General features: G+C 47.0%; 1 protein-coding gene across 2 annotated transcripts in view; it reads right to left on the bottom strand.

Moving 5' to 3' along the window:
• Positions 1–26787, bottom strand: part of REXO5 (RNA exonuclease 5) — a 35824-nt gene extending 9037 nt beyond the window's left edge. The window contains exons 1-16 of one of the 2 annotated variants that reach the window (XR_004693526.2): positions 26601–26787; positions 23289–23481; positions 22182–22303; positions 19280–19406; positions 14826–14913; positions 12723–12830; positions 11560–11648; positions 10290–10405; positions 9357–9495; positions 7320–7414; positions 6892–6994; positions 4623–4732; positions 3506–3614; positions 2241–2351; positions 1220–1357; positions 672–764 (exon numbers count right to left, since the gene is read on the bottom strand). Coding sequence is in view for 1 of the 2 variants with exons in the window: in XM_035130497.2 (XP_034986388.2) it covers positions 672–764; positions 1220–1357; positions 2241–2351; positions 3506–3614; positions 4623–4732; positions 6892–6994; positions 7320–7414; positions 9357–9495; positions 10290–10405; positions 11560–11648; positions 12723–12830; positions 14826–14913; positions 19280–19406; positions 22182–22303; positions 23289–23429 (1689 nt within the window). In the remaining variant the exon portion in view is untranslated. The remainder of the gene's footprint in view (positions 1–671; positions 765–1219; positions 1358–2240; positions 2352–3505; positions 3615–4622; positions 4733–6891; positions 6995–7319; positions 7415–9356; positions 9496–10289; positions 10406–11559; positions 11649–12722; positions 12831–14825; positions 14914–19279; positions 19407–22181; positions 22304–23288; positions 23482–26600) is intronic. The other variant, XM_035130497.2, reaches the window with a different exon arrangement.
• Positions 26788–26893: the final 106 nt, after the last annotated feature.

Here is a 26893-nt window from a genome sequence, read left to right as displayed (position 1 = left end):
GGGACCAAGCAACGGGAGCTCACCCCGTCACAGGGATTCGAACCGCCGACCTTCTGATCAGCAAGGCCTAGGCTCAGTGGTTTAACCACAGCGCCACCTGGGTCCCTTATCCGAATAGTACTGGATAATTACGAAACTTACGATGGCGGAAGACAAGATGCTGCCATGCCTGCCCACTGCTGCTGTCAGAGGGCCTTCTTACAGGGAACCTCCCCGTCTCCTGTTCACCAGCACTTCGCCCAGTGAGAGCAGCAGCAGCAGCAGTGGGTCAGCAGAGGGGAATCAGGAAGTTAGCAGGACGGAGGTGTCATGGCTCAGTGAGGTTGGAGAGCCTTTGCAACGCCCTGACCAACAGGTGGAGGGGAACATGCAGCCCCTTCCGGCGCCCGAATCAAGGCGCGCCACCAAACGTAAGGTCGGGAGGAGGCGTTTCGGGGTGCCCGAGCTCTTATGCTGGTCCCGCAGCCGGAAACGTCCACTCCCGGATTCTGCGAGTGGCTGCGAGGTCATGTTTTCTGCTATCTCTGCACTGTAAATACTATGCACAATAAAACTATTAAAGACAGAGCGGACTTGGGCGTCTTTACTCAAGAGTAGCCGTTAACGGCACCATTACAGCTGCTCTCTGCCCAAAACTATGTCATGAATGCGAGGGCGAGATACGAGCTCACCTTGATTGAGGATCCTGCTACTTCTGCGCCATTGAGACTCTCCATGGCAAGCTGGGCAGCCTCAAGCACTTCATACTGGATACAGATGTGGGGCTTTAGAAAAAAGAGAATATTGAAACAGATCAGCCCAGGTCATAGGTCCATAAACTGTGGTTTTACCAACCTCAGAACAAGCCATGTGGCCCCCCCCCATGTACCTGGCTCGTCAAACCATAGTTTCCTGTGAGTCCCAACTGTGGTTTAAGCCACATTTGCAAACCATGATATGAAACCAGAAGCAACTGGCAACTGTGTTTAGAAAACCTGATCTCATTTGTCCACTACAAGAGCGCCCAACACAGGGGTTTCTTTTTTTAAAAAAATGTTTTATTAAACAGAAAATGCAAATGAGAAAAAGGGCAAACATTTGAGAATAAAAAAAATAATATGAACTCAGTACAAGGCTTTTGATAATAAAATCATAAAAGTAAAAAAAAAAATCAGGTGTAACTAGAAGGAATACATGTGCTGCCTCCCTCATCCTAGCAGAATTTATTTTGTTTATTTACCTCAAATGTTTCTGTGATGGCCCTTATTGATAGAACATGGCCGTATTTCTTGAAGGTTCTCTTCAGAGACTTCAGGCAGAAGTCTTTGGCAAATGGGCCTGCGTAGAGTGTCAGCATGTTGGCCAGCTTGGTCCTCATCTGCAATAAGGGGAGGGTTTAAAAGCAACATTAGTTTTTCACTTCTGTTCCAGAACAAGGCTGGTTGCATTTTGGGACCCTTCAGGATATCTTTTTTTTAAAGTAACTTGCTCCCCACCTCAAATCATAAGACTTTTTGGGAGAAGATTCAGGACGGATAAAGGAAGCATTTCTTCACACAGTTAAACACTGGAACTCGCTCCCACAGGAGGCAATGGATAGTTTGAAAGAGGATTAGACAAAATCACAGAGGACAAGGCTATGAATGGCTGCTGGCCACGAAGCCTATGTTCTGTTGGTGTAACGTGAATAATGGGTTAAATTACACAGTACTTAGGCTCGTGTTTTGAGGAGCACATTCTCCATGTCTGGATGCTCTTGAGATAAGGCTGCCAGGTGCACTGGGTTACCATAGCAACACCAGCTAGGTTGAGTGCATGACTTGCTGAGTCATTCCAACTTCTCATTGGTTCAGGAATGCTCACTCAAGGTGGGATTTCACAGAACTGCCACCCACAAATCCACTCCTGGTTTTATGCACCCCACAAAAAAGTTATTCTTCTCAGCAGCCTAATTTAGGGGAAGGAGAATATTTTGTTGCTGCTGCTGTTGTTAAAAACACATGATCAAAATCAAAATCGGGACTCAGAAAGCATCCAAACAATAACAAATCATCCGGAGAGCTTCCTGTCAATCAGATTTTGGGGAACCTTTTGGCCCTTCGGATGCCACTGAACTACAACTCCCATCACCTCTGGCCATGCTTGTTGGCATGGATGGGAGCTGTAGTTCAGCAACAGCTGGAAGGCCAAAGGTTCCCCACACCCGCTGTGGGTCTTGCTTTGGCCACCCCTGTGGAAGGACATAGGGAAGTGCTGTTTACCTTGGAAACTGTTTCTGCAACCTGGTTGGGTGTGGCATGCTGAGAATCCAAAGCAAACTGAATTACACTGAAGGAGGACCTGGGAATCTCTTCCAGGGCTCTCTGGAGTACCTAAACAGAGAGAAAGTTGGGTAGGAGACATTTGGAGTCATGGGCTGCAGGGTCAATAAAAGTGAAAATCTGGCTGCATGGAAAATGAATATTTGGGGTAGGGAAGCCTTTTCAGTCTCAGCGCTGCTGTGTTCCTTTTGGGGAAACCTTCTGGGGGTCACATGGCAGTGGTGGGTGGGGCCAGATGCAAGCATGGGCGGAGCAATGGATGCAAATATTACCTTTGTACAGTAAGCTAGATTCTGCACACAGGCTCACACACCCTCCGGATAAGGAAGAGTCATTATCAGAGTTCCAAGGACACATTCCCAGCCAAGCAAAAACTCTCAAGGAGGGTGTGAAGCACAGCCACTGAAGGGTGTGGCCTTCAGAAAGGGGATGTGGCCTGTGGAGAGTCCTGAAGGCCAGAGACAGAAGCCTGGCTGGAACTGACAGGAGCCCAAAACACCAGAAGGGCAGCAGGTTGGCAAAGGCTGTGTCAGCAAAATACACTTGCAGTTATTTATTAAAATTCCTTCCAGTAGCACCTTAGAGACCAACTAGGTTTGTCATTTGTATGAGCTTTCATGTGCATGCACACTTCTTCAGATACACTTATTTATTATTTATAGAAGTTATTTATTAGCTATTTTTAAAAGTTTATTTGTACCATCCAAGTTACAGCAGTGTCTTGTCCAATCACAGGCCTGAACTGAAGACCAGAAGGAGGCAAAATTCTTACTTAGCAATTAGGGAGAATGTTCTTTGCACACCCCTCTTCCTCATATATATTTCTTATAATGAGAGCAGAATATTCAGGATGGGGATCAGTCTCTTAAAGGGCTCTGTGTAATTGCAACACTAAGGAGCACAAAACCATACTAACCATGCATGCAACACCCCCCCATCTGAAAATCTGAATAGGTACAGTCCTTTTGACTGTCTCATTTATTCAGGCTATGGTCACCCAGGGAGCCTAATGGCCAAATGAGGATTTGAACCCGGGTCTCCTGGGTCCTAGTCCTCCTCTTTTAAACATTCTGGTTCCAAGTGCTTGAATCAGTTCTCTATGCTTCTGTTGGGAAGGACCAAAGTGTGGGGGGTTTCTCAGCTTTGGAAAATGAATATTAAGCTGGGATAAAATGTCAAGGCTGGGAGGGATATTTATAACTCACTTGCTTATTTGGAGAGCCAGTTTGATTTTGACAGTTGTAGAAAGCTTCCTCATTCTGTCCTCCCAGAAGCAATGTTTTTTGACCAACAGAGTGCAAGATGTCTAGAAGGCTGTAACACACACACACACACACACACACACACCAACAATGAAAGCAAAGTCTATTTAAAACAAACAAACAAACAAACCCATTGTCATGTTTACAACTGACTACTCACTTTGATTAGATAATAATCATGATTAATACTTATATAGCTCTGTAGGACACTCAAAAGTCCTTAATGGACAACCACCCTGTAAGTTGGCCAATATTATTATGCTTCATAATGCAAGGAGGAAACATTTAATTAAAGGCAAGTGGTAACTTGCAAGGAAGTTTCCAACAAAGGCACAGTCACCCTGGGAAACCTCAATAGTGCTTTTTGAGTCCATGCTGGACGGGGGGGGGGGGGGGATGATGCAATAGCACTGCATCTCAAAACAGTGACAACAAATAAGGTCTGAAAAAACATGGAGGCCAACACAGGAAAAATCCAAAATGCAGCAGGATGATATCATCTGGATTTCCTGTACAAAGTGAGTGAATGAAGGTTGGCAATTCCAGATTAAATAGCGAGAATGGAGACAGCCAAGAGCGCTGAAATGTTGAGTTTCCAAGTCCGACTCCTTTCGCAAAATCAACAACTGGCGATTTTGACAAGAGCACGGATCGTTAAATGAAGGCAAGCAAATTATCATGCGGACAATGTGTCCTGAAAGGTGCGGGTAGCTTATTTGCACAGCGTTCTTTCCAGAGACTCTGCCAAGACAATAGTAACTTGGAAAAGACCTTGATGTCGGGAAAGATGGAGGGCACTAGGAGAAGGGGACGACAGAGGACAAGATGGTTGGACAGTGTTCTCGAAGCTACGGACATGAGTTTGACCAAACTGTGGGAGGCAGTGGAAGACAGGAGTGCCTGGCGTGCTCTGGTCCATGGGGTCACGAAGAGTCGGACACGACTAAACGACTAAACAACAGCAACAAAGTGGAGTGATGGTGCTACAGAAGGCTGAGATACACACATCGCTCAGGCAAAGGCTGCCCCCAAAAGAGAATGAAAAGCAACACAAATTTACCATTGGATGGGTTTCCTCACCCCGTTCTTTTGCTGCGGCAAGGCACCGTTCCATGCCTCTCCCGTCTCCCTTTGCTTTAGCTGTCTTGCTTCCAGGTTCAGCTCTGCTACCTGGTGTGAAGCCAACAGAATTTCACCAGACATTCCCCTCTCCAGAGTCTGCAGGTTTCTGATCTTGGAGTTTTCCTAGGGGCGCGGGGGAGCGTTTGCACAGATTCCCCTTGCAAATTATGTGCCTGTACAATATTAAGAACCAGGGCGAGGTCTTGGCACCCAAAAAGAAAAGGGGGCTTGCGCTAGATCACGTTTTCCCCATTCTGGAACCCTCTGAACATTTTGAACTCCCACCAGCCCCAGTCGCTGGGGCAAACGGTCAGAGATGATGAGGGGGCGGGGCGCGGAAGCTCAACAGAATCCGGAGGGCACTATGTGGGAGGAGGTGGCGAGAGAAACCAGAGTTAAGGCCACTGCTGGCGGACAAAATGGGAACATTCTGGCAGAGCAGAAATTAAATCCCTCACCTCCTACTGAAACTAAGCCTCTGGACTCAATTACCAGCTGGAATTTGGCAGACGTCATGGGGGGTCATTATCTTTAGGGCATACGGAAGATGTGATGGTTTTAAGAAGGCTTTTCCTGAGGTGTGTCTGGGTCATCTATGAAACATTAATTGTACACCTGTAGGATGTTGGAATGGTTTAAATTATTTTCAACCATTCTGAATTATTTTTTAGGGTTTGTCAAGACAGTTTAATATTATTTTTATCTCGACGTACACCGCTTCGGTGGTCTCAGGTTGTGAAGTGGTTTATAAATTTGCAAAACAAATACTACTACAACAACATGCAGTGTTTACTAATAAGCCTAAGAACTCCGAACTGAACTGAGCACTTATCCTTTCCCCCATATACTTCACCCTCCCCCTCTCCCTGTTGTCTCCTCGGGGGTCACATTCGAGATTGTAAGCTCTTTGGGGCAGGGATTTGTTGCCTTCTTACTCTGCAGAGCGACCTTCACACCAATGGCTCTGCGAGGGAACGATTCCCTGTCTCCAGGATTTAGTGACAGCTCCTCTTTGCACTCTCCAGATTAAACTCAAATTAACCACATCCATTCTGGGGGCCCGTAAATCTTATCAGCAGAGCTCCCCATCCGGCCCCTTCTCTATAGCCCCTCTCGGGTCTTCAGAGAGGCAACTGCCTCTTGGCAGTTTAGTGTGGGGTGGGTATCCCAAGAGAGGCCATTCTCTGTGGCGGCCCTAAGATGTGCAATTCCCTCCCCACAGAGGTCTGCCTGACACCTTGCCTGCAGAGCTTTCGTTCTCTGCTAAAGACGTGCCTCTTTAACCTGGTCTTTGACATTGGGCAGAGGGAGGCAGATTTAAGACACAGCCTGATTTTTCTCACTGCAGATCGTTTTAACTGATTTAAATATTTCCAGTGCTGTAACTTGCTCTGGGACCTCGTGGTGACAAGCCTGACCTATCTGCATACTTGCAGCATCTGTTTTTATTCCGAATGATCAGTCACACAAGGCAGCAGGTTCACAGCTATTATAAAATATGCTTCATGGAAGTCGTGCCTCGGCTGCTTTGGCTCCAGGGAATGTAATTTGAGTGAAGTGTCCTATTTACAGCATTTGGCATGAATATTGTTCTTATATTATTTGCATTTGGGGGGAGGGATATATAACATTTGGCTATGGTTCAGAGTGAAGAATTCATCAAGAAAGCAGCTGCTCTAGGTAAACATTTTCTATGGGTCAGTGATGCATTTGGAGGAATTTGTTGCATTCCACAAAGGAGTGTCGTCGTCAAAACTGTTCCCAAGGACTCTAGATTACTCGGGCTTGAAAAGGACTAATGTGTCGAAATGGGCTTGCAGTCACCCTAGAGTGTCAGACTCAAACCCCACCTGATCAGAACCACAAAACCGTAGAGCTGCAAGGGACCCCAAGAGTCATCAAGCCCAACCCCGGCGATGCAAATGAACGAATTAAATCCCACAAGCTTATTTCAAAGGCAAAGCAAGCAGGCCCTTACTTTCCTCTCCCGCTTTGATGTAATTGCATCCCAAACATTTAGGGTTTGTTCTTTTGTAGCTCCCTGGCATTTTCTCCCTCCCCACACACCCTTTCAACCTGTCAGCAGGCCTACAATCCTTTTGCAGGCAAATATTTTTCGAAAAAAGGAAGGAAGGAAGGAAGGAAGGAAGGAAGGAAGGAAGGAAGGAAGGAAGGAAAAGAAGCGCGAAAGATGCAAAGCCACATACCTTCCTGGGTCCTTGGCTGATGAAATACTGGGCCAGTTCAAGGGCACACTTGGCATCTTCGGTTGGATCGTGGCCGCTTCCGTCAGTGCGCTGGATTTGCTTCCTGCAAAGGAGAAAAGCAAAATGTGCAGGTTTAAGTGCAGCAATGCAGCGAGGGCCGTGGCGCCTGATAACAGCACACACTGCCTTGCAAAATGGCTCTTTAATAAAAAGAACCCCCCTTCTGACTGGCTTTGGCCGAGAGCAAAGACAATCTCCTTGTGATTTCCCGGGATCTGCTCTGTTTTCCAAACCTTGGGGTGGAAGTTGGCACAATCTGACCCCCCCCCCCCAGGTTGGAAAAGGGCCGTAGCTCAGGAATAGAGCATCTGCTCTGCATGAAGAATGTCTCAGGTCAGGATGTCTGAGTGACAGGGGAAATACTTTACCTTAAAACTGCTTCTGCTAAGAATTTGAGCTTGAATCGTTTGCCACCCTTCCTGGCAAAAAGAAGAGAAGTATCTATAACATTCGGATGCACCATCTGGAAGAAGCGGAGAGGGGTGTTAGAATACATGACTCAAAAAAGGGTGACATTTTTAAGTCGCAGACGAGGCTGGGAAACTTGATCCTTTGCTACTGGCCCGGATTTGCAGCCTGCAAACTGCAAAAATACTAATAGTGAACAAGAAGAGCCTGTTGTATCAGGCCAGCAGCCCATCCTGTTCTCACATCAGCCAGCCAGATACCTGTGGGAATCTGCCTGCAAGCAGGACAGAAGAAGAAGAAGAAGAAGAAGAAGAAGAAGAAGAAGAAGAAGAAGAAGAAGAAGAAGAAGAAGAAGAAGAAGAAGAAGAAGAAGAAGAAGAAGAAGAAGAAGAAGAAGAAGAAGAAGAAGAAGAAGAAGAAGAGTAGTAGTTTGGATTTGATATCCTGCTTTATCACTACCCGAAGGAGTCTCAAAGTGGCAAACATTCTCCTTTCCCTTCCTCCCCCACAACAAACACCCTGTGAGGTGGGTGGGGCTGAGAGACTTCAGAGAAGTGTGACTAGCCCAAGGTCACCCAGCAGCTGCATGTGGAGGAGCGGAGACACGAACCCGGTTCCCCAGATTACGAGTCTACCGCTCTTAACCACTACACCACACTGGCTCACACACCACACTGGCTCACGATCGCCTTCCTCCACGGCTGGATCTAGACACATCCAAGAAGTGATTCAGTTAAACACATTGTAAACTTCATACTGGGAAGTCCCGTTGCTGAAAAACAGGACTCCACAGTGCCATCTGGTGTCAAAGTGTTATAACACATATAAAGCGCTTTATCTTTACAAATGTAGCTGAGTCTCGTTGATCCTTTAGTGTGACGGCACTTTAGAACTCCATGCCTGTTGAGATCAAACAGGTGCCTTTCCTGTGCTTTTCCCGGCGCCTGTTAAGCACATTCTTGTTCAGAAAATCCTACTTAAGATGCTTAGAAAGTTAAGGCGCTTCTAATCTGTTTTAGTATTTTAACTTTTGTACTCTTTATAAAGTGTGGTTGTGACTTTTTTCCTGCATTTTACTTCTTTATTTTTCTGCAAGCTGTTCTGAGGTTTTCTACAACCAATAACTTCCAAGTTACGAGATTCTGAACGGTTAAGATCTGTGGAACAGACTCCCTCAGAAGGTTATAGATTCTCCTCCCTCGAGAGATTTTTAAGCTGTTCCCAAGTCTTGGATGTTTTAGTTGAGATTCCTGCATTGCAGGGGGTTGGATTAGATGACCCTCGGGGTCCCTTCCAACTCTACGATTCTAAGTGGTGTATAAATTTTGTGCAACAAACAAACAGCACCCTGCCTGCCTGCAACTCCTAGCACCTGGTATGCAGAGGCAAACTGGCTCCAACAATGGAGGTAGAACATAGCTGTTAAGTTATGTACAACTAGAGCGGGGTAATAGGGTATATCCTTGATTAATTATCCTTAATCATCCTTGTTTTTCCTTCTCCAGCTGTCTCCCGTTGTCGTGGGAGCTCCCTCCATTAAGGCAGACCGGAACCGGAAGCCAGGGGCAATATATCTTTCAAAACCAGTTTCAAGTCTACATCATGATATTGGTTTCAGACTTTTTGACCTGGCAATACATTGTGAATCATGGTCTCTCTCTCTCTCACTCTCTCTCTCTCTGTGTGCATGTGTTATGCAAAAATCACAATGTGGGGTAAAATGCGTGAAGCCAGCCAATGCCTCTAACACAGCTCCATCCTTATTTCAGACGTCATGACATATTGGTATATATCAAGATCACAGATATCGCCCAGCATTAATAACAATCCTTGGTAATAGCCCCAAGACGGCTAGATGGACAGAGAGCCTGACTCAGTATATCTCCCTGTGTTTCTAAGGTTAAACATGCAGATTCAATTTCCTTGCCCTTTACGCAAGAGGTCCGAGCCCTGAGAGGAGTGAGACTTGTCGAAGGAAAGGAGACTCACAGACTCACTTCTAGAGCTTGAAGGTCATTATTCAAAGAGTGGCCCACTAAAACCGCGTCGGGGGGCAGCAGCTTCTTCAACCGGACCTGGATGTCAGCGAGGGTTGTCGTGACGGGAAGGAGTAGCTCTTCCGTGATGCCAGAGTAACTTCAAGACACAAGAGGAGGGGTAGTCAGAGCCCTTGAAGGAACGCTGCATTTTCAAGCCAAGGCAAAGCTCTGGTGGGAATCCTTAGCACAGAATCTCGCCCGGCCTCTTGGTTTAAAATCTGATTTGAAACATCCCGAATTTCCTTTTCCTGGACAAATCCCACCTTCCCTGTGGAACAGCTCAGACCTGGCCTTTGCAGGGAGAAGGAGTGTCACAGAACGGCCTGTGTTGCTTCAGACTGCCAGGGAGGGAAATGTTGGCTTGTCCAGAAAGGGCACATAATTTCTAATGATCAGTCCATGAGTGCCAATACTTATGCGGCCAAATCTGCATTACCCAGGCAAAAGAGAGGGGGATATTAGCTGGTCTCTGAATGAGCACAGTGTGGGTGGGGGGAGTTTTGCAGAAGTATAACAATCATTGAAAGAAAACCCTAAGGGCAGGGAGAGGATCGTCCAAACAGCCCTGTCAAGTCTGAAAAATGCTCAGTGGCCACGGAAGGAGGAGCAGGGTAACAGAAAAGGGATGGGGGATGGCTTAGATTTTCCCAGCCTTGGATCCCCAGTTCTTGTTGGAGTACAATTCCCCTCATCTCTGACCAGCTTGTGGGAGCTGTAGTCAGGCAACATCTAGGGACAGGGTAGCTGAGAGTATCTGAACAGAAGCAATTCTAAGTCCCACGTGCTAACTCTCGATTTGTGGGATACATACACACACACTCCCCTGTAGTGTCTAGGCTTGGTGGTTCTCTGCCCATTCTCCATCACAGAATAAATGTGTGACCAGGGTACCTCGTGAGGTAATTTCTTATTGGTAACTCAGGCTTGACCAGCTCATTCATAATGCACCGACCACGGGCATCCACCACCGAGATTCGCGTGAGTTCGGATCCCTTATCGGTGAGGCACTGGGGAAAACATTGAGAAGCAAAGAACATCAAGAAAGGTCTTAACTGGCTCAGGCTGAGGCCTTGACTTCCTCCCCACTACATTCAAACCCCTGCCCCATAAGTACAAGGCCACATGTAAAGGGGTCTCCTCCACAGGGCTGGTTCGAGTACTCAGAGCTCCTGAGGAGGTTTTTAGGACAGGCTTGGCAAAACAGGAAAATATGAGTCATGTAATCTCCTCCAACCCCTTACTGCTTCCTACCTACCTATCAGGGTTAGATTCCCTGATTCATTTTGGGTAATAGGCTTAGGAAGCTTCCTAATACCAAGGCAAGACCGTTGCTCCATCTCATATTGTCTACCCTAGGGTTGGGGAACCCTTTTTAACTCAAGAGTTAAATCTTCTTGTAAGAAAGAGGAGACTGAGAGGAGCTATGACAGCCATCTTCAAATATCTTCAAATATCTCAAAGGGCTGTCACGTGGAAGATGGAGCAAGCTTGCTTTCTCCTGCTCCGGAGGGTAGGACTTAAAACCAATGGATTCAAGTTACAGGAAAGGAGATTCTGACTAAGCATCATAGCTGCCAAGTCTCCCGCATTCCCCAGGAAATCTTCATTTTTCCAGCTGTTCCTAGCTGAAAAAACGGATTTTTTTGTTTCCCCCCCGGTTTATTCTGGCGCGGCGGCCATTTTGGAACTGGGCAAAGCAGCATCAAAAGTCACTTCTGAGCATGCTCTGCCCAGTTCCAAAATGGCAGCAGCGCTACTTCCGGTCTGCTACTTCCGGCCGGTCCCTTATTTCTCCGACAGCAACTTGGCAGGTATGCTAAGCATCAGGAAAAACATTCTGACAGCAAGAGCTGTTTGACAATGGAATGGACTCCCTCGGGAGGTGGTGGACTTTCTTTGGAGGTTCCAAGCAGAGGTTGGATGGCCACCTGTCAGGGATGCTGTAGTTCAGATTCCTGTATTACTGGGGGTTGGACTAGATGACCGTCAGGGTCCCTTCCAATTCTATGAACTGAGGGCTCTTTTTTAATCCACCCATGCCTTTAACCAGTGTAACGTTTCACGCTGAAGGTCTCCCACAGTTTAAGCCTCAGCAAGGAAACACAACAAAAGCACAACACTCACTTTCTTTTGTTTGTCAGGGAGTGTCATGTCAACATACCATTTCACAGTCCAGCCCAAAGAGGGGGCTGCTGTCTGTCGCTGGGCCATCACAACGGGTGCGGACAAAATGGCTGCAGTTGCTGAGGCCTAGAGAAAGGAGCGAAGGTATTTCAGCTCCAATGGCAAGAGCCAGTGTGGTTGGCGCTTCCATTTCAAGAGAATGGTGCGCAAGTTCTGTGACGTACGATGGAACGCCAAGGAAAATGAAACTTAGCTCAGTCTGAAAGAAGATACCCGAGTACTCTGAAAATCATTTGCCCACACGTATGCCCAGGAAAGAGGGACGTGGGTGGCACTGTGGTCTAAACCACAAAGCCTAGGGCTTGCCGATCGGAAGGTCGGCGGCTCGAATCCCCAAGACGGGGTGAGCTCCTGTTGCTCGGTCCCTTCTCCTGCCCACCTAGCAGTTCGAAAGCACATCAAGTGCAAGTAGATAAATAGGTACCACTCCGGCAGGAAGGTAAACAGTGTTTCCATGCCCTGCTCTGGTTTTACCAGAAGCGGCTTAGTCATGCTGGCCACATGACCCGGAAAAACTGTCTGCGGACAAACGTCGGCTCCCTTGGCCAGTAAAGTGAGATGAGCGCCACAACCCCAGAGTCGTCCGCGACTAGACCTAACAGTCAGGGGTACCTTTACCTTCTTTATGCCCAGATAAGGGTAGATCTGGCTGAAAGGAAGCACAAGGAGATCTGCGCCGATTGTTGCAACGAATCCCTAATTATGATTACTGAATAATTATAATATGATCGTATGATTGTGGAAGGGACGTGGCTTTGAGAAGGCGTGGCTGTGATTGCCACGAAGGGACTCTGTGCTTCTGAATTTGCCACCACACAACTGACTAGAACAGTAAGCGATGAGGTGGCAGACGACAAAAGCAGACAAGCGGCTTTTTAACAACAGTATGGGTTCTAAACAGCAGCTAGCAAGGAAGCAACGGTTTGCCATGGGGTCTGACCTGAACCTCCTTCTCGAGCTACCCTCATTTTATTCCATTGGTGATGCTGAATAGTTAAAAGAGAAATTAACTACAGAGAAAATAACTCTACATGTGCTCCACCACCGAACCACAGCACCCCCCCCCCGCTTTTCAAATAATCTGCAAATTAACTGTAATCACAAATGTGTGTTTCTGTTTCCCCAATAACAGGAGCTTACCTTCCAAGGGGTAATCATGGAGACGCATCTCCTCCGCAGTAAGGACATACCTGGAGAGCCCATGGCCCTCTTCTCCATATTTCTGAATTATGGGATCTTCCCTCGTCACTGAAACACAGAACAAAGGGAAGGGTCAGCAGGGTTGTGGGAGCCAGACAGTTTGCAGAATATAAACCTCAGGGGTGGGGGGGTGGAATTGCAAGACAACCCAATTAGGACCAGGTGTGTTGATTGGACACAGAATGCTGACTGGCAGGTGTTTGTGTGTGTAAAACTGGGGGAATGGAATGGAGAGCCCTGAAAAGAGCATGGCTGGCTGGAATTCCGAACAGGAGCACTCCATGCCACCAGGTTTTGCATTTCCATACGTTGCATTAAAATATTCCCTGTTCTCAACACTGCAAGTATGTCAAGTCATGCACATTTCATCCAAGTGGGTCTGCTGAGAATTGCAGCCTCAGTTAAAATTCTAATCTAAAGTTGTTGGTTTTTTGTTTTGTTTTTAAAAATCCAAAATAAATTAACTGCAGCTTTTGTGTAAGGTGTTAAAATAAAATAAAAAGGCAACTTATCTCTTTCTTAAAGGTAAAGGGACCCCTGACCATTAGGTCCAGTCGTGACCGACTCTGGGGTTGCGCGCTCATCTCGCATTATTGGCCGAGGGAGCCGGCGTGTAGCTTCCAGGTCATGTGGCCAGCATGGCAAAGCCGCTTCTGGCAAACCGGAGCAGCACATGGAAACGCCGTTTACCTTCCCGCTGTAGCGGTTCCTATTTATCTACTTGCATTTTGACGTGCTTTCGAACTGCTAGGTTGGCAGGAGCTGGGACCAAGCAACGGGAGCTCACCCCGTCTCAGGAATTTGAACCGCCGACCTTCTGATCGGCAAGCCCTAGGCTCTGTGGTTTGACCCAAAGTGCCACCTGGGTCCCTATCTCTTTCTTAACAGAGGACAAAAACAGGAAAGTCTTCAAAATCTAGCAGAAGCAGGTCTCATGCAGGTGGAGAGGCAATGACGGAATACCTCACCTGTTGAATTTCTGCCTTTGTTAGGCACCTTGCATGAACCCTGACGGTGTAGAGGAGAGGAGCAGGCAGCCACAGATGGAAACTATTGGTTTCTGGCTCCTCTGTTGGGTGGGTCGCTACTTCTCCTTCCTGTGGCCTATGGCTGCACACTGAAACATCTCTGGGGTAGTTCCGTTGTTAATAGATCTACATTGGCTCCCAGTACGTTTCCGAGCACTGTTCAAAGTGTTGGTGCTGACCTTTAAAGCCCTAAATGGCCTCGGTCCGGTATACCTGAAGGAGCGTCTCCACCCCCATCGTTCTGCCCGGACACTGAGGTCCAGTACTGAGGGCCTTCTGGCGGTTCCCTCGTTGCGAGAAGCCAAGTTGCAGTGAACCAGGCAGAGGGCCTTCTCAGTAGTGGCGCCTTCCCTGTGGAACGCCCTCCCATCAGATGTCAAAGAGAAGAACAGCTACCAGATTTTTAGAAGACATCTGAAGGCAGCCCTGTTTAGGGAGGCTTTTAATGTTTAATAGATAATTTTAGTTCATTTCTCTGTTGGAAGCCGCCCAGAGTGGCTGGGGAAACCCAGCCAGATGATCAGGGTATAAATAATAAATTATTATCATTATTATGATTATAGCACGAGACTCTTAATCTCAGGGTCAAGGGTTCAGTCCTCACGTTGGAGAAAATATTTCTGCATTGCAGAGGGTTGGCCTAGATGACCCCCATGGTCCCTTCCAACTCTACGATTCTATGGCAGGGAATCCTGAGCTGTATGGTGAGAATCTGTGGCAGGCTCAGGTGCATCAGTTGGTGTTCGTTTCTGTCAGGCAGAAAACCTGTGTCACTCTTTTGGGCCCTAAGCCATTTAAGGCTTTTTATATGCAAGTGCCAACAGCTCGAATTTGGCCCAGAGACTCACGAGCAGCCAGTGCTGTGCTTTCAGGACTGAACTATTTGGGCAGAGCTGTACCATGTGTTTGACTGACGCCAGGTCAGATTCACAAGAGAGCCACACAGGCCAATCTGGAATAGCAAGGGATTTTAACCAACCGGGGTTCGAGTAAACACACAAATGATACTCAATACCTTGCCTGCTGATCTGCGGAGCGTCATTTATTCCCGAGCCGCAAAGTTCTTTCATAAAGTCATCAGAGACAGGGGGCAGAGAGAAGCGCTGTTGGAAGACACAGAGGACATGCCGAACCAAAGAGTTGAAAACGCAGAGAAACATGTGCGTCGCAGCGAGATTTGTCTTGTATGCAGGAATGCGAGAACCTGTAACTCACTACAACTCCAATGATCACCATTTGCTTGCTTATTTAACGCCTTCCAAAACACACCCCAAGGAAATGTACAAAGTGCAACAAAGGCAGCTTTTTTTTTGTTAATTACATTTAGAGGCCGGCTTCTGCTTCAAGAAGCTCAAGGTGGCGGCATTGATCTCCTCACTCCCCATTTTATCCTCACAACAACCCTGTGAGGTAGGAGAGGCTGAGAAAAGCAGGGACTGCCCTGCCCCCCCCCGGTCACCCAGTGAGCTCCATGGCTGAGTGGAGTTCAAAATGACATGGAAAATAACAGCAGGTAACTTTAAAAACAAACGAAGGAGACACATATGGCAGAGACACAGACGGCAGCTGGAAAAGCAGGGAAGCTTAAACAAAACCAAAAGGAAAAACTTGGGTGGGGTTTTGTTTTGTTCCTCTGGTACCCCAGTAATTAAAAATACATTTCACCGACTCCTAGTGTTGGGTCGGGTCCAGAAACCCTGCATACAAATAAATTCAACATGAATGAATAGCAGCTACGTAAGTTCCCGAATCTTCGGACAGAGAAGGTGCCAAAACATACAACTGATCAAAAGATCAGGCCAAGTAATTAAGGGGCTGCTACGGAAGCCATGTGCCAATCCCACAAAAACAAATATTTTTCTTTTCTGCTTGATGTCTTGGGGCAGGGGTCAGCAAACGTTTTCAGCAGGGGACCGGTCCACTGTCCCTCAGACCTGTTGGGGGACCAGACTATTTTTGGGGGGGGGGAATAATGCAAGAGCACCGTGAGACCCGGTGGCTGCTTACCTGTGTCTTGCGAGTGGCAGGGGCTGGTGGCATTGGAGGGACGATGAGAGGCGCGCGAAAGGGCTCTGGAGAGGGGCTGCTTAAAATGGCGGCCACTCGAGCGTTGTTGCTGCTGGGACCAACAAAACCCAGCCCCCTTCCTCCTCTAGGCAGGGCAGGGAGAAGCCAGGAGGAGGGAGGGAGGAGGCGCCACCGCCGCCGCTGCCATGTGAGGGAGAGGGAAAGAATGTGCGTGCTGGCAATCCACATGGCGATTCCCAGACCGTCTGCGGGCTGGATCCAGAAGGCAATTGGGCCTGATCTGGCGCGTGGGCTTTAGTTTGCCTATCCATGTCTTAGGGGGTCCCACAGGCTAAGGAAAGCGGTGTGGTAGATTTACCCCCCCCCCCCAACACACTCGGATTTCAAGAGTGTGGCCCAAGTCCAAAATTTCTGAGGTTGATAGTTCTGGAAATAACAGAGCCTGAAAACGAAAAGTAGTTTAATGGCCCAGAAGTGGATGCCTAACCAGGAAAGGCCAAAGCTGAAAAATCACAGGATTTCCCTTTTGATCAAACATGCAGTAGTGCCCAGGTCCTGCTTGCAGGCTTCTGGTTGGTTGCTGTGAGAACAGGATGCTAGACTAGAATCACAGAATTGTCGAGTTGGAAGGGATACCAAGGGCCATCTAGTCCAACCCGCTGCAATGCAGGAATCTCAACTAAAGCAGCCATGGCAAATGGCCATCCAACTTCTGCTTAAAACCCCCCAAGGAAGGAGAGTGTACCGCCTTCCCAGGGAAGAAGAAGAAGAGTTTGGACTTGATATCCCGACTTTCACTCCCCTTAAGGAGTCTCAAAGCGGCTAACAATCTCCTTTCCCTTCCTCCCCCACAACAAGGGAGTCTGTCCACTATCAAACAGTTCTTACTGTCTGAAATTTCTTCCTGATATTTAGTCGGAATTTCCTTTCTGGTAACTTGAAGCCATTGGTTCAGGTCCCACCCTCCAGAGCAGGAGAAAACAAGCTTGCTCCCTCTTCCATGTGACAGAGATTTAGCCTAACTGAACAGGGCTATTCTTGGTTTAAACATATATATCATTTGGAAGGACTTTTAATTTCATCAAAACATCGAGCAAATGAGTCAAGTGATTCCCTCTCTCCCCGTGATAAGAGGGTCCACCGATTGATACGGGTCTTTTGTCTTTTTGAGTTTCACCTCCCCGCTAGCTGAATCTCCCAAACGCTTTCCAAAGGCATGTGCAACAGACGCACTGCATAAACAGACCCCTATTAATAGGCAGAAAACAAGCGGGGTCTGCAATAAAATGTTGCAGTGCCGACTAGGGCTCCTTTTCTCAGCGCTCCGGACAGCCAGCCGTGCCCATGCCTAGGATACTCCATTCTACTTCCCCCTTCGGGGTTTGCCTCCCCTCCCTTTTTTTTATTCCTCACAGCAACCATGTGAGGTAGGTTGTTAGGCTGACCCTGTGAGCTTTCTGGCCAAGTAAGGGTTTGAAACCTGGTCTTGTAAGAAGAGCTCAGGCCAAATGTCCAGCTAGCTTAGAAACCTGTCCTCGCAGTCGCCAACCAGATGCACGTGGGAATCTTGAATCCGAGAGCAACAGCCCTTGCTTGTGACTGATTACCAGTCACTGGTATTCAGAAATATACTCCCTCCAACAGTGGTGATAGAACCACCATCTTTCTGAATACTCATCTCCCAGGTCATAGTTTGTTGTTGTTGTTGTTGTTGTTGTTGTTAAGTCGTTTAGTCGTGTCCGACTGTTCGTGACCCCATGGACCATAGCACGCCATGGACCATAGCACGTCAAAAATGAGATGGCAAGACTAAATATTGACATCCTGGGAGTCAGGTCATAGTCTAGTATAGTCCAAACGCAGTAGTATACAGCCATTTTTAAACTGCCTCACTCTTGAGCCTGTGATTGTTGCTTTAATGGTGGAGAAGACTGCACAGGGGGACAAATAACATTTTCAGGGAAATGGGAGTGACTAAAACGGGCCTCTTTTGTGTCGTTATCGTATTAATGACCTCGGCTTCCAGGCAGGAGCCAGAGAAAGCTCAGTCTTTGTCTAGCTGGCAAGGACTGGCGGCTGCATATTCCTGGAAAGTCTTGAATTTGCTCTCAATTAAAGACATGTGTTTCCTTGCCACTGGAAACCCCCCCCCAACATCCACCCACCGCCCAAAAAACACACAACCCCCCCCCCCCACAACTTGGGCAAAGTTTACTCATTCAAAGCATCCTGTTCAGAGGAGACTTATAAGGAAAACCAAAAAGAAAAAGAAAAGAAATTGAGCACATTAAAGCAGACTCTATTCTGCGTGGAAAACAGTTGTCTCTTTCAAAAGACAGAATGTACCGTTTGTGTTAAGAAAAGCACATCTCGCGAACGCATATTCGCAGCTAGATTTTGGAGCCCCGTGTGCCAAGACTTGGGAGACGAAGTTCTTGGGGAGAGTGCATAGGGAAGATTTTCAATGTTTAATTATGTTTTTATATACGTTGGAAGCCACCCAGAGTGGCTGGGGTAACCCAGTCAGATGGACGGAGTACAAATGAAAATAGCAATAACAATAACATCTGGTGCCCTCTTGAGAGGCCACAGATTGTGGCCAGAGAGTGGGGGAAGAGCAAGGGAGAATAGCATGTCCATTTCGTCACTTTATTTCATTTCTGCAAATCAGGCAACGAAACCTGCCAGCCTGGAAAAAGGTTTGCAGCAGAGGTGGGGAAGTTTCTCTGGCCTGAAGGTAACTCTCCCTTCTCAACAGACTTCTAGGGCAGGGATCCCCATAAGGCCCGGGGGCTGGATGCGGTCCAATCGCCTTCTAAATCCGGCTTGCGGATGGTCCGGGAATCAGCATGTTTTTACATGAGTAGAATGTGTCCTTTTATTTAAAATGCATCTTTGGGATATTTGTGGGACCTGCCTGGTGTTTTTTACATGAGTAGAATGTGTCCTTTTATTTAAAATGCATCTCTGAGTTATTTGTGGGGCATAGGAATTCATTCATTATTATTTTTACAAAATATAGTCCGGCCCCCCACAAGGTCTGACGGACAGTGGACCGGCCCCCTGCTGAAAAAAGTTTGCTGACCCCTGTTCTAGGGGGTTGAGGGGGCAGAGCCAGAGGGGAAAGTGGGCGGTGCAATGGATGCGAATTTTACACAAACTGAAACATACGCACTCCCCCTCTATCCAAGTGTGCAATATGGACGGATGGAGATATAGGGACTCATTCCAGCCAGGCAAAAACAATCCAAAGAGGGTACAAAGCAAAGCTGATAAGGGGCATGTCCAGGAGCCAAACAGAAAGGTCAAGGGGGGGGCACATTTGGCCCACAGAACTGAGGTTTGCCATCCCTAGTTTGCTGCCCTCTGGAACTTGAAGAGCTCCATCCCGATTATAGGAGCTTGCCCAGATGCCTCAAGGATTACGCCTGGCGAACTTACATGTCTGAATCTCTTCCGGAGGTGCTTGAACTGCAGGTAGAAGCGGTCGAAGTGGAGTTGACCGACGTCCCCCAGGACCACCACCACTATGCCAGCCAGACGCCTCCGGTGATGAACACGGCACCAGCTGCACCACAAAGCAGGGGGGGGGGGAGGGAAAGCCATTAGCACTCCGGTGAGCCCCCTGCCTTTCTCTGGGTGGGCGGCAAGAAAGCAAGGTAATCGGGGAGGCAAGGTCTGCAGCTCAGTGGCAGAGCATCTGCTTTGCATGCAGAAGGTCCCAGGTTCAAATCCCCAGGCATCTCGAAACCCTGGAGGGTCAGTGTGGACCATACTAAGCTTGCTAGATCAGGCATCCCCAAACTGCGGCCCTCCAAATGTTTTGGCCTACAACTCCCATGATCCCTAACCAACAGGACCAGTGGTCGGGGAAGATGGGAATTGTAGTCCAAAACATCTGGAGGGCCGAAGTTTGGGGGTGCCTGTGCTAGATCATCCTGTGATCGTGGTCTGCTTGTGGGCTTCTCATAGGCATCTGGTTGGCCAATGTGACAACAGGAGGCTGGACTAGATGGGCCACTGGCCCTTCTTGCGTTGTGTTTCAGGATAAGGCGGGTTCCTTGGTCCTGGGTATTTTAGGGACAAGGACCTGGTTTCCAGTCCTGATCAATGTTGCTGTTGATGCAGCACTGGGACACATAACTTAATAATAATAATAATAATAATAATAATAATAATAATAATAATAATAATTTATTATTTGTACCCCACCCATCTGGCTGGGTTTCCCCAGCTACTCTGGGCGGCTTCCAACAAAGTATTAGGAGACCAGGGCCCTGCGGGATTTGACAACTTTCCGCAGGGCCTGCAAGACGGAGCTGTTCCGCCTGGCATTTGGGCTGGACTCAGTCTGACCCCTATGTTTTCCTCCCTTATGGTTTTGATTTGGGCTACTTTAAAATGAGGCTGCATTTAAAAATTTAAATTGTATTTTAACCTGTATTTTAATTAATTGTTTTTCTTTCTTTTACGTTTTATTGTAATTTTTACTGGTGTTAGCCGCCCTGAGCCCGGTTTTGACTGGGGAGGGTGGGGTATAAATAAAAAATATTTATTTATTATTATTATTAAAATACAGTAATCCAAACATTAAAAGCTTCCTTAAACAGGGCTGCCTTCAGATGTCTTCTAAAAGTCTGGTAGTTATTGTTCTCTTTGACATCTGGTGGGAGGGCGTTCCACAGGGCGGGTGCCACTACCGAGAAGGCCCTCTGCCTGGTTAATTTGGCTTCCCGCAGCGAGGGAACCACCAGAAGGCCCTTGGTGCTGGATCTCAGTGTCCGGGTTTAACAATGGGGGTGGAGACACTCCTTCAGAAAGAAATAATGTCTTATATGTTCTTTATGCCTCTTTAGTCCAACGCCCTTTACTTTGACTGGCACAAGTTCTCCAGTTCTCAGTCAAAGAGATTTTCCTATCACCTGCTATGTGAGCCTTTTTTTTTGTAGAGAGAGAGAGAGAGAGAGAGAGAGAGAGAGAGAGAGAGAGAGAGAGAGAGAGAGAGAGGTAATGCCAAGAACCGAACCAGGAACTTTCTGCATGCTAAGAACGCATGCTGTGCCCCTCTTGAGCATAGTTAAGGAGGAAGGAGAATGTGCATTCAGAGCAGGGAAGGCCTGCAGAACCGCTGGGGAATGTAAGGCTCAGGCGCTGAATGCGGCCCCCAGGTATTTCTACCAGGCCCCCAGGACTCTCTCCTGACCACACCCCTCACAATATACCCTCCCAATAGGGCATGGCAAAGCTGTTTTTGAAAGGCAAGGAACTTGGAAAAGCAGTCTGAGGCATGGTGTCTGTCTGCTGCTGCTTCCTAGTTTATAAATGCTGTACTGATTTGTTGATCGCATAACACGACTTCTGCTTTAATTGTAGCGTCCCGCTTATTTTTTAGTTGCTGCTTTGTTAACAGTGTTTTATAGACTGCAATTGTTTCACTGGTGATTTGTTACTTGTTCTAGATGATTCAAGCTGCATTTGTGATGTTCTCCATCAATCTCACTTACTGGCATGCACAGGATGCAGAAGTATATAAGTCAAAGCGTACAATTGGCATCTCTTCATAAAAGGAGATGCTTTAAGATAAAACTGAGGTTAAAAAGTGCCTCTCGAGTCTTATAGTGATGTGGCATTTCTCAGAAATTTTGCTACTTTCCCCTTAATGCCATTAATTATCCCATATGATTTATGCTGCATTCATTATGTTCAACCATGTTCTTATTATTTATTGTTTGTAATCCTCCTTGGGATTCTTGAATGAAACTGTAATAAATCAAGCAAATCAATCCATCTGTTCAACAAAACAAAGGAAATCAATATCCCCACTGGACTAGATGGGCCTGATCCTGCAGGGCCATCCTGGGGTTCTGATGCAGCCAGGAGGGGAGCTGAACTGAAGCCTTCCCTGGACTAAATTCACATACACAATACGCAATGAAAATACATTATTTCCCCCCAAAGATCCCCGGGAACTGTGTATCCTGGCAATTGCAGTTCTGCAAGGAGCAAACTACAGTTCCCAGGATTCTTCGGAGGAAGCCATGTGTTTTAAATGCCTGGTGCTGATGGGATCTACGCTATGTCGGTGCCAGAAACTTGACACAGGCTAATGGAGGAGTCAAAGGTGAATGGTTTACAGCTCATCCACATGAGAACGGCATTAGGTGATGGCCTTTAGTAAGATCTATTCCTGTTGGGAGCATGTAGGATGGACTCCTAGACTGAACATACAGCAGAGATGGGCAGCCTTCAGTCTGCCAGGATGTTGCTGAACAACAGCTCTCAACCTCAATGAGAGCTTGGGAGTTGGCAGCCCATCAACACCTGGAAGGGGACAAGGGACTACCTGGGATTAGCTGCACCGTGGCGTTTCCCCAAAGCAGAATACTTGAGGAATCTGTACAGTTGGTTGTAGCTGATTTCAGAGTCTTCTCCAAACACTTTGGCAGACAAGCGGGGCTGCTTCTCCTGAAAAGAACAAGAGAACCGTGCTCAAGGATTGTTTACAAAGGCAGAAAGCGTTGAAGTGTCTGAGCTGCCACTGAATGGATTCCAGAAGGGGACGACTCGTCTCTTGCAAAAAGGGCACAGAGAAAATAAATGAGCGAGCAGGGAAGACAGAGTGAGCATACAGTATTTTGATTATGCATAACTTGACATCACTTGGAAGCTATTTACATAAACACAGCAAATGCCAGGCGACTGCAGTTGGACGTGCCATTTGCAAAAATCCTCCGCTGGGAAGTTAACAACCCTGACTGTGAAAAAACACATGAGTCATCCTCTCAAAAACGACCTTGCAGGGTTAGAAATGGTGGGGGAACTTGGGGAAACCTGGCTCCCTGCTTTCCTACCTTTCGGTTTCCAAGATTTTAAAAGTTGACCCACAAAGTGCTTTCAATCTTTTCTTGATTTCATGAGGGCCAGAGGCTTAAGCATAATTTTGCAGAAATCAAGGAAGAACACACTGGCTTCACGCAAACATGGCCTGGAGGTGATCTGTCTTTATAACGATGCCCACTTTTGATCAAGTCTGGCCTCTTACAAGAGCTCTCCTGGATTTGGCCCCAGTGAGCATTCAGGCTGCTGCATTTTGTACTAGCTGTAGTTTCCGGGACAACTTCAGGGGAAGCCCTGCAAAGAGTGTATTGCAGTAATCCAATATGGAGGTGACCAGCACCCTGAAAACTATAGTCAGGCTACTCTGGTCCAGAAATGGCTGTAGCCAGGGCAACAGTCAAAGCTGGTAAAAAAAGCACTGGGATGTATCTAGTCCCATTCAGAGTAAACTCACTGAAATTAATAGGTTTGACTAACGTTGGGGCATTATTTCCAATGGGTCTACTCTAGTACACAACTTATTGTTACTTTTTGCTGAGATTGGAGACTGAGGGGCTCATCCACTCATCCACAGAACTGACAGCAGATCTCCTGCAATAGCAGGCACACTTACATCACTTTTAGCTTTCTGCTGGTTTTGGCAAACATTGCTTTCATCAACCTTCCTTCTCTTTTTAACCTTCTCTGTCTTTTCATTATCTTCACGGGGCCTTTTCTTTTTCATGACGTGGGTTGCTGCATCCATTTGGTCCATCAGTATGGGGTTGGGGTTTTTTTTTTTCTCCTTGGGGGTATGAGTGTTGTATCTGCCAAAAAGAAGAAGCAGGAAATAAAATAGCTGGAAACAGATTTAAGTTGAACAAAATATTATTATTATTATTATTATTATTATTATTATTATTATTATTAATATAACAAACCCAGAAACACAATTTGGCATCCCTTGGCAGGCACAGACAGAAGAGGAGGAAATGGCGTGGTGGGGTGGATTGTGGGAACCTGGGTTTGAGGCAGGCAAATCTCCTCTTTTCACTCAACTACAGTTGCTTTGGAAGAGGAAGCAGGGATGTGAGTTCTCCCCTCCGACCCACATGTGGACCAGAAAGCCCCCGTGGAGGTTGCATATGGAGGTCCAGTACCGAGGGCCTTCTGGCGGTTCCCTCATTGCAAGAAGCCAAGTTGCAGGGAACCAGGCAGAGGGCCTTCTCGGTGGTGGCGCCCACCCTGTGGAACACCCTCCCATCAGATGTCAAAGAAAAAAACAGCTACCAGATTTTTAGAAGACATCTGAAGGCAGCCCTGTTTAGGGAGGCTTTTAATGTTTAATAGATTTTATTTTATTTTTCTGTTGTAAGTCGCCATATGAGGAAACCCAGCCAGATGGGCAGGGTATAAATAAATTATTATTATTATTATTATTATTATTATTATTATTATTATTATTATTATTATCTGCCAAGGGGGTTGTGGCTGACAAGAAGTGGCAACTGATCAGGAAAGTGCTTGTCACCTAGACTCTGGAGCTGCCTTCACAGATGGAAGCAGACCCACCCAGCCCACCAGACCACACACAATCTCAACATCCCCGCAAGGCAAGAGAGTCTCCTGAGTGAGCACACCACGCCTCAGCTTTAAAAGCTTGATGGGAGGGGTGGGGAAACTTGTTGTGACATCTTCGTTGCTTCTGTACGGTTCTGAACTTCTTGCCCTGCTCTTGAACTCTTGAGCCCTGTATCAGCTGCTGAGCCTGTACTGCTAGCTGTCTAAATAAAGACATCTTTCTTATTTACAAGTTTGGTTGTTTTGGGAAGAAACCAGGACAATGTTCTGCCACATTTGAAATGCGTTTCAGCATAGTGCAACTGTGTTGTGGGAGGGAGTAGGGGCTACTGTTTTGTTTTCATTCTCTTCGTGTGTGTGTGTGTGTGTGTGTGTGTGTGTGTGTGTGTGTTTTCTTATCTTGTATTTTTGTGTCGTGAGCTGCCTTTAGATATATGCATGGAGGGCCGGATACAAATTTAATAAATACAGTAATAATAACTGGGAGCATTTACACAATGGTTCCACCCAGCTAAGCTATTTATAGTCACAAGACAGGATACGTTTGTTCTATGTTTTACGTTTGTGCACTCAGAAGTCCTGCTGAACTTAATGGGGCTTACTTTCTAGGAGGCGTGCCAATGATTGCAACCTATACCACACTGAAAGCAGTGGGGAGTTCGGTGTCTTCAACTTCTCCATTGCCTTCAATAAGGGGCAATGAAATGGGGTGTCCTAGAAACAGAAGCACCCCACACTGCTGTTGCACGCCCTCCTCCCCTTTTAGAACACTCAAATTAACAATCATAATTAATCTGTATTAATGATTTCAACAGAACAAAAGCTCACTTTACCTAGGCTGCAAATATAATCCCTCTTACCTGGGAGGAAACCCCATTGACTTCAAGAGGGCAGACTTCTGAGGAGACATGGTTAGGATTGTCGTGTTATTCTAGACCAGGCATCCGCAAACTTTCGCCCTCCAGATGTTTTGGACTACAATTCCCATCTTCCCCGACCACTGGTCCTGTTAGCTAGGGATCATGGGAGTTGTAGGCCAAAACATCTGGAGGGCCGCAGTTTGGGGATGTCTGTTCTAGATCCAATACACAACTGAAGGGGACACCATTATGGAACAAACATACTTCTGGTGGAGCCAAGCACATAGCAACATGCCAGACCCTCCAAATGTCTACAGTATTTTCCAGGGACGTCCCTGGTTTGGAGAAGCTGTCCTGGTTTCTGATTTGATCCTGGAATGTCCTGCTTTTCCTTAGGATGCCCCTATTTTCATTGGAAAATATTGGAGGGTATGATAGGATGTCCCTATTTTCAATGGAGAAATGTTGGGGAGTATAGAGTTAAAGAACCCCCGAGCCATCTGAATGCAATCCTGTATAGGGAAGTGGGTTTTTAAAATGTTTTTATATGTGTTGAAGGCTGCCGAAAGTGGCTGGGGCCACCCAGTAAGCTGTGTGGGGTATCAATAGTAAAATTATCAATATGGAACGAGGGTATCATTATGTTGCGAGTATTATTATGTTACATGTACAGTGGTACCTCGGTTTATGAACACAATTTGTTCCGGAAGTCTGTTCATAAACCGAAGCGTTCATAAACTGAAGCGAACTTTCCCATTGAAAGTAATGGAAAGTGGATTAATCCGTTCCAGACGATCCGTGGAGTAACCGTTCATAAACTGAAGCGAACTTTCCCATTGAAAGTAATGGAAAGTGGATTAATCCGTTCCAGACGGGTCCGCGGAGTACTTAAACTGAAGCGTTCATAAACTGAAACATGGGTGTCATTGGTTCCGGAAGTCTGTTCATAAACTGAAGCGTTCATAAACTGAAGCAAACTTTCCCATGAAAAGTAATGGAAAGTGAATTAATCCGTTCCAGATCCGTTCCAGATAGGTCCGCGGCGTTCATAAACCGAAAATTCATAAACCGAGGTGTTCATAAACCGAGGTTCCACTGTATACGGTAATACCGGTAATAATAAAGGGAGTAAATAAATATTGTGTCGTGAAAAGGCCGTAATACACGCCATACAATTTAAACAGATTCCCTCTCCTCGCCCCCCACTCCAATCGTGGGAACCGTAGTGTGCAATTCCAAGCACCCATAACAAACTACAGGTCCCAGGATTAAGCATATGGTGTGCATGGCAGCCTAAATAGCATGGGGCATGTGCAATAATGGTGGAGACTCAAGACTGCAGGTTATAGAGACAATGTTAGCACTACTGACCTGCAGCCACGTGCGTTTATGGGGGAAGGACGGACGGGATTCCTCCTCCTCCTGCCCTCTGAAGGCAAACCCCGAATAGCCGCTTCTCCCGTCCCCCCCGGGGACATAGAAACGCCATTCAAAGAGACCCTCACCTTCTTCCTCCGTTTGCCTTCGCGGGGTTAGAGCGGAGCTCCGAATCGAGGAAAAGCTTCAGATCGGCAATCGTTTCCTTCGGCCTAGGCTACTCACCCACCCACCCACCCTCTCTCTCGGAGCGCCGCATAGGCTGTTGGAGAAGTCGCGAGCGGGGACTCCAGAGAAGAACGGAGAGCTTCCCGGAAGTCAGAAGTACCAGACCCTAGTAGCCAATTTGTCGACGGCATCGATAAGAGGCGGGATCCGCGGGCTGTTCAAAACGGAGGCAGGAAACGGAGAGGAGTGAGGG

Source organism: Zootoca vivipara, chromosome 14 (genome assembly GCF_963506605.1).
Source record: "Zootoca vivipara chromosome 14, rZooViv1.1, whole genome shotgun sequence".
Classification (NCBI taxonomy): Eukaryota; Metazoa; Chordata; class Lepidosauria; order Squamata; family Lacertidae; genus Zootoca; species Zootoca vivipara.
The sequence above is the reverse complement of the archived record's forward strand: the minus strand, read 5'-3'. Positions and strand labels throughout refer to the sequence as shown.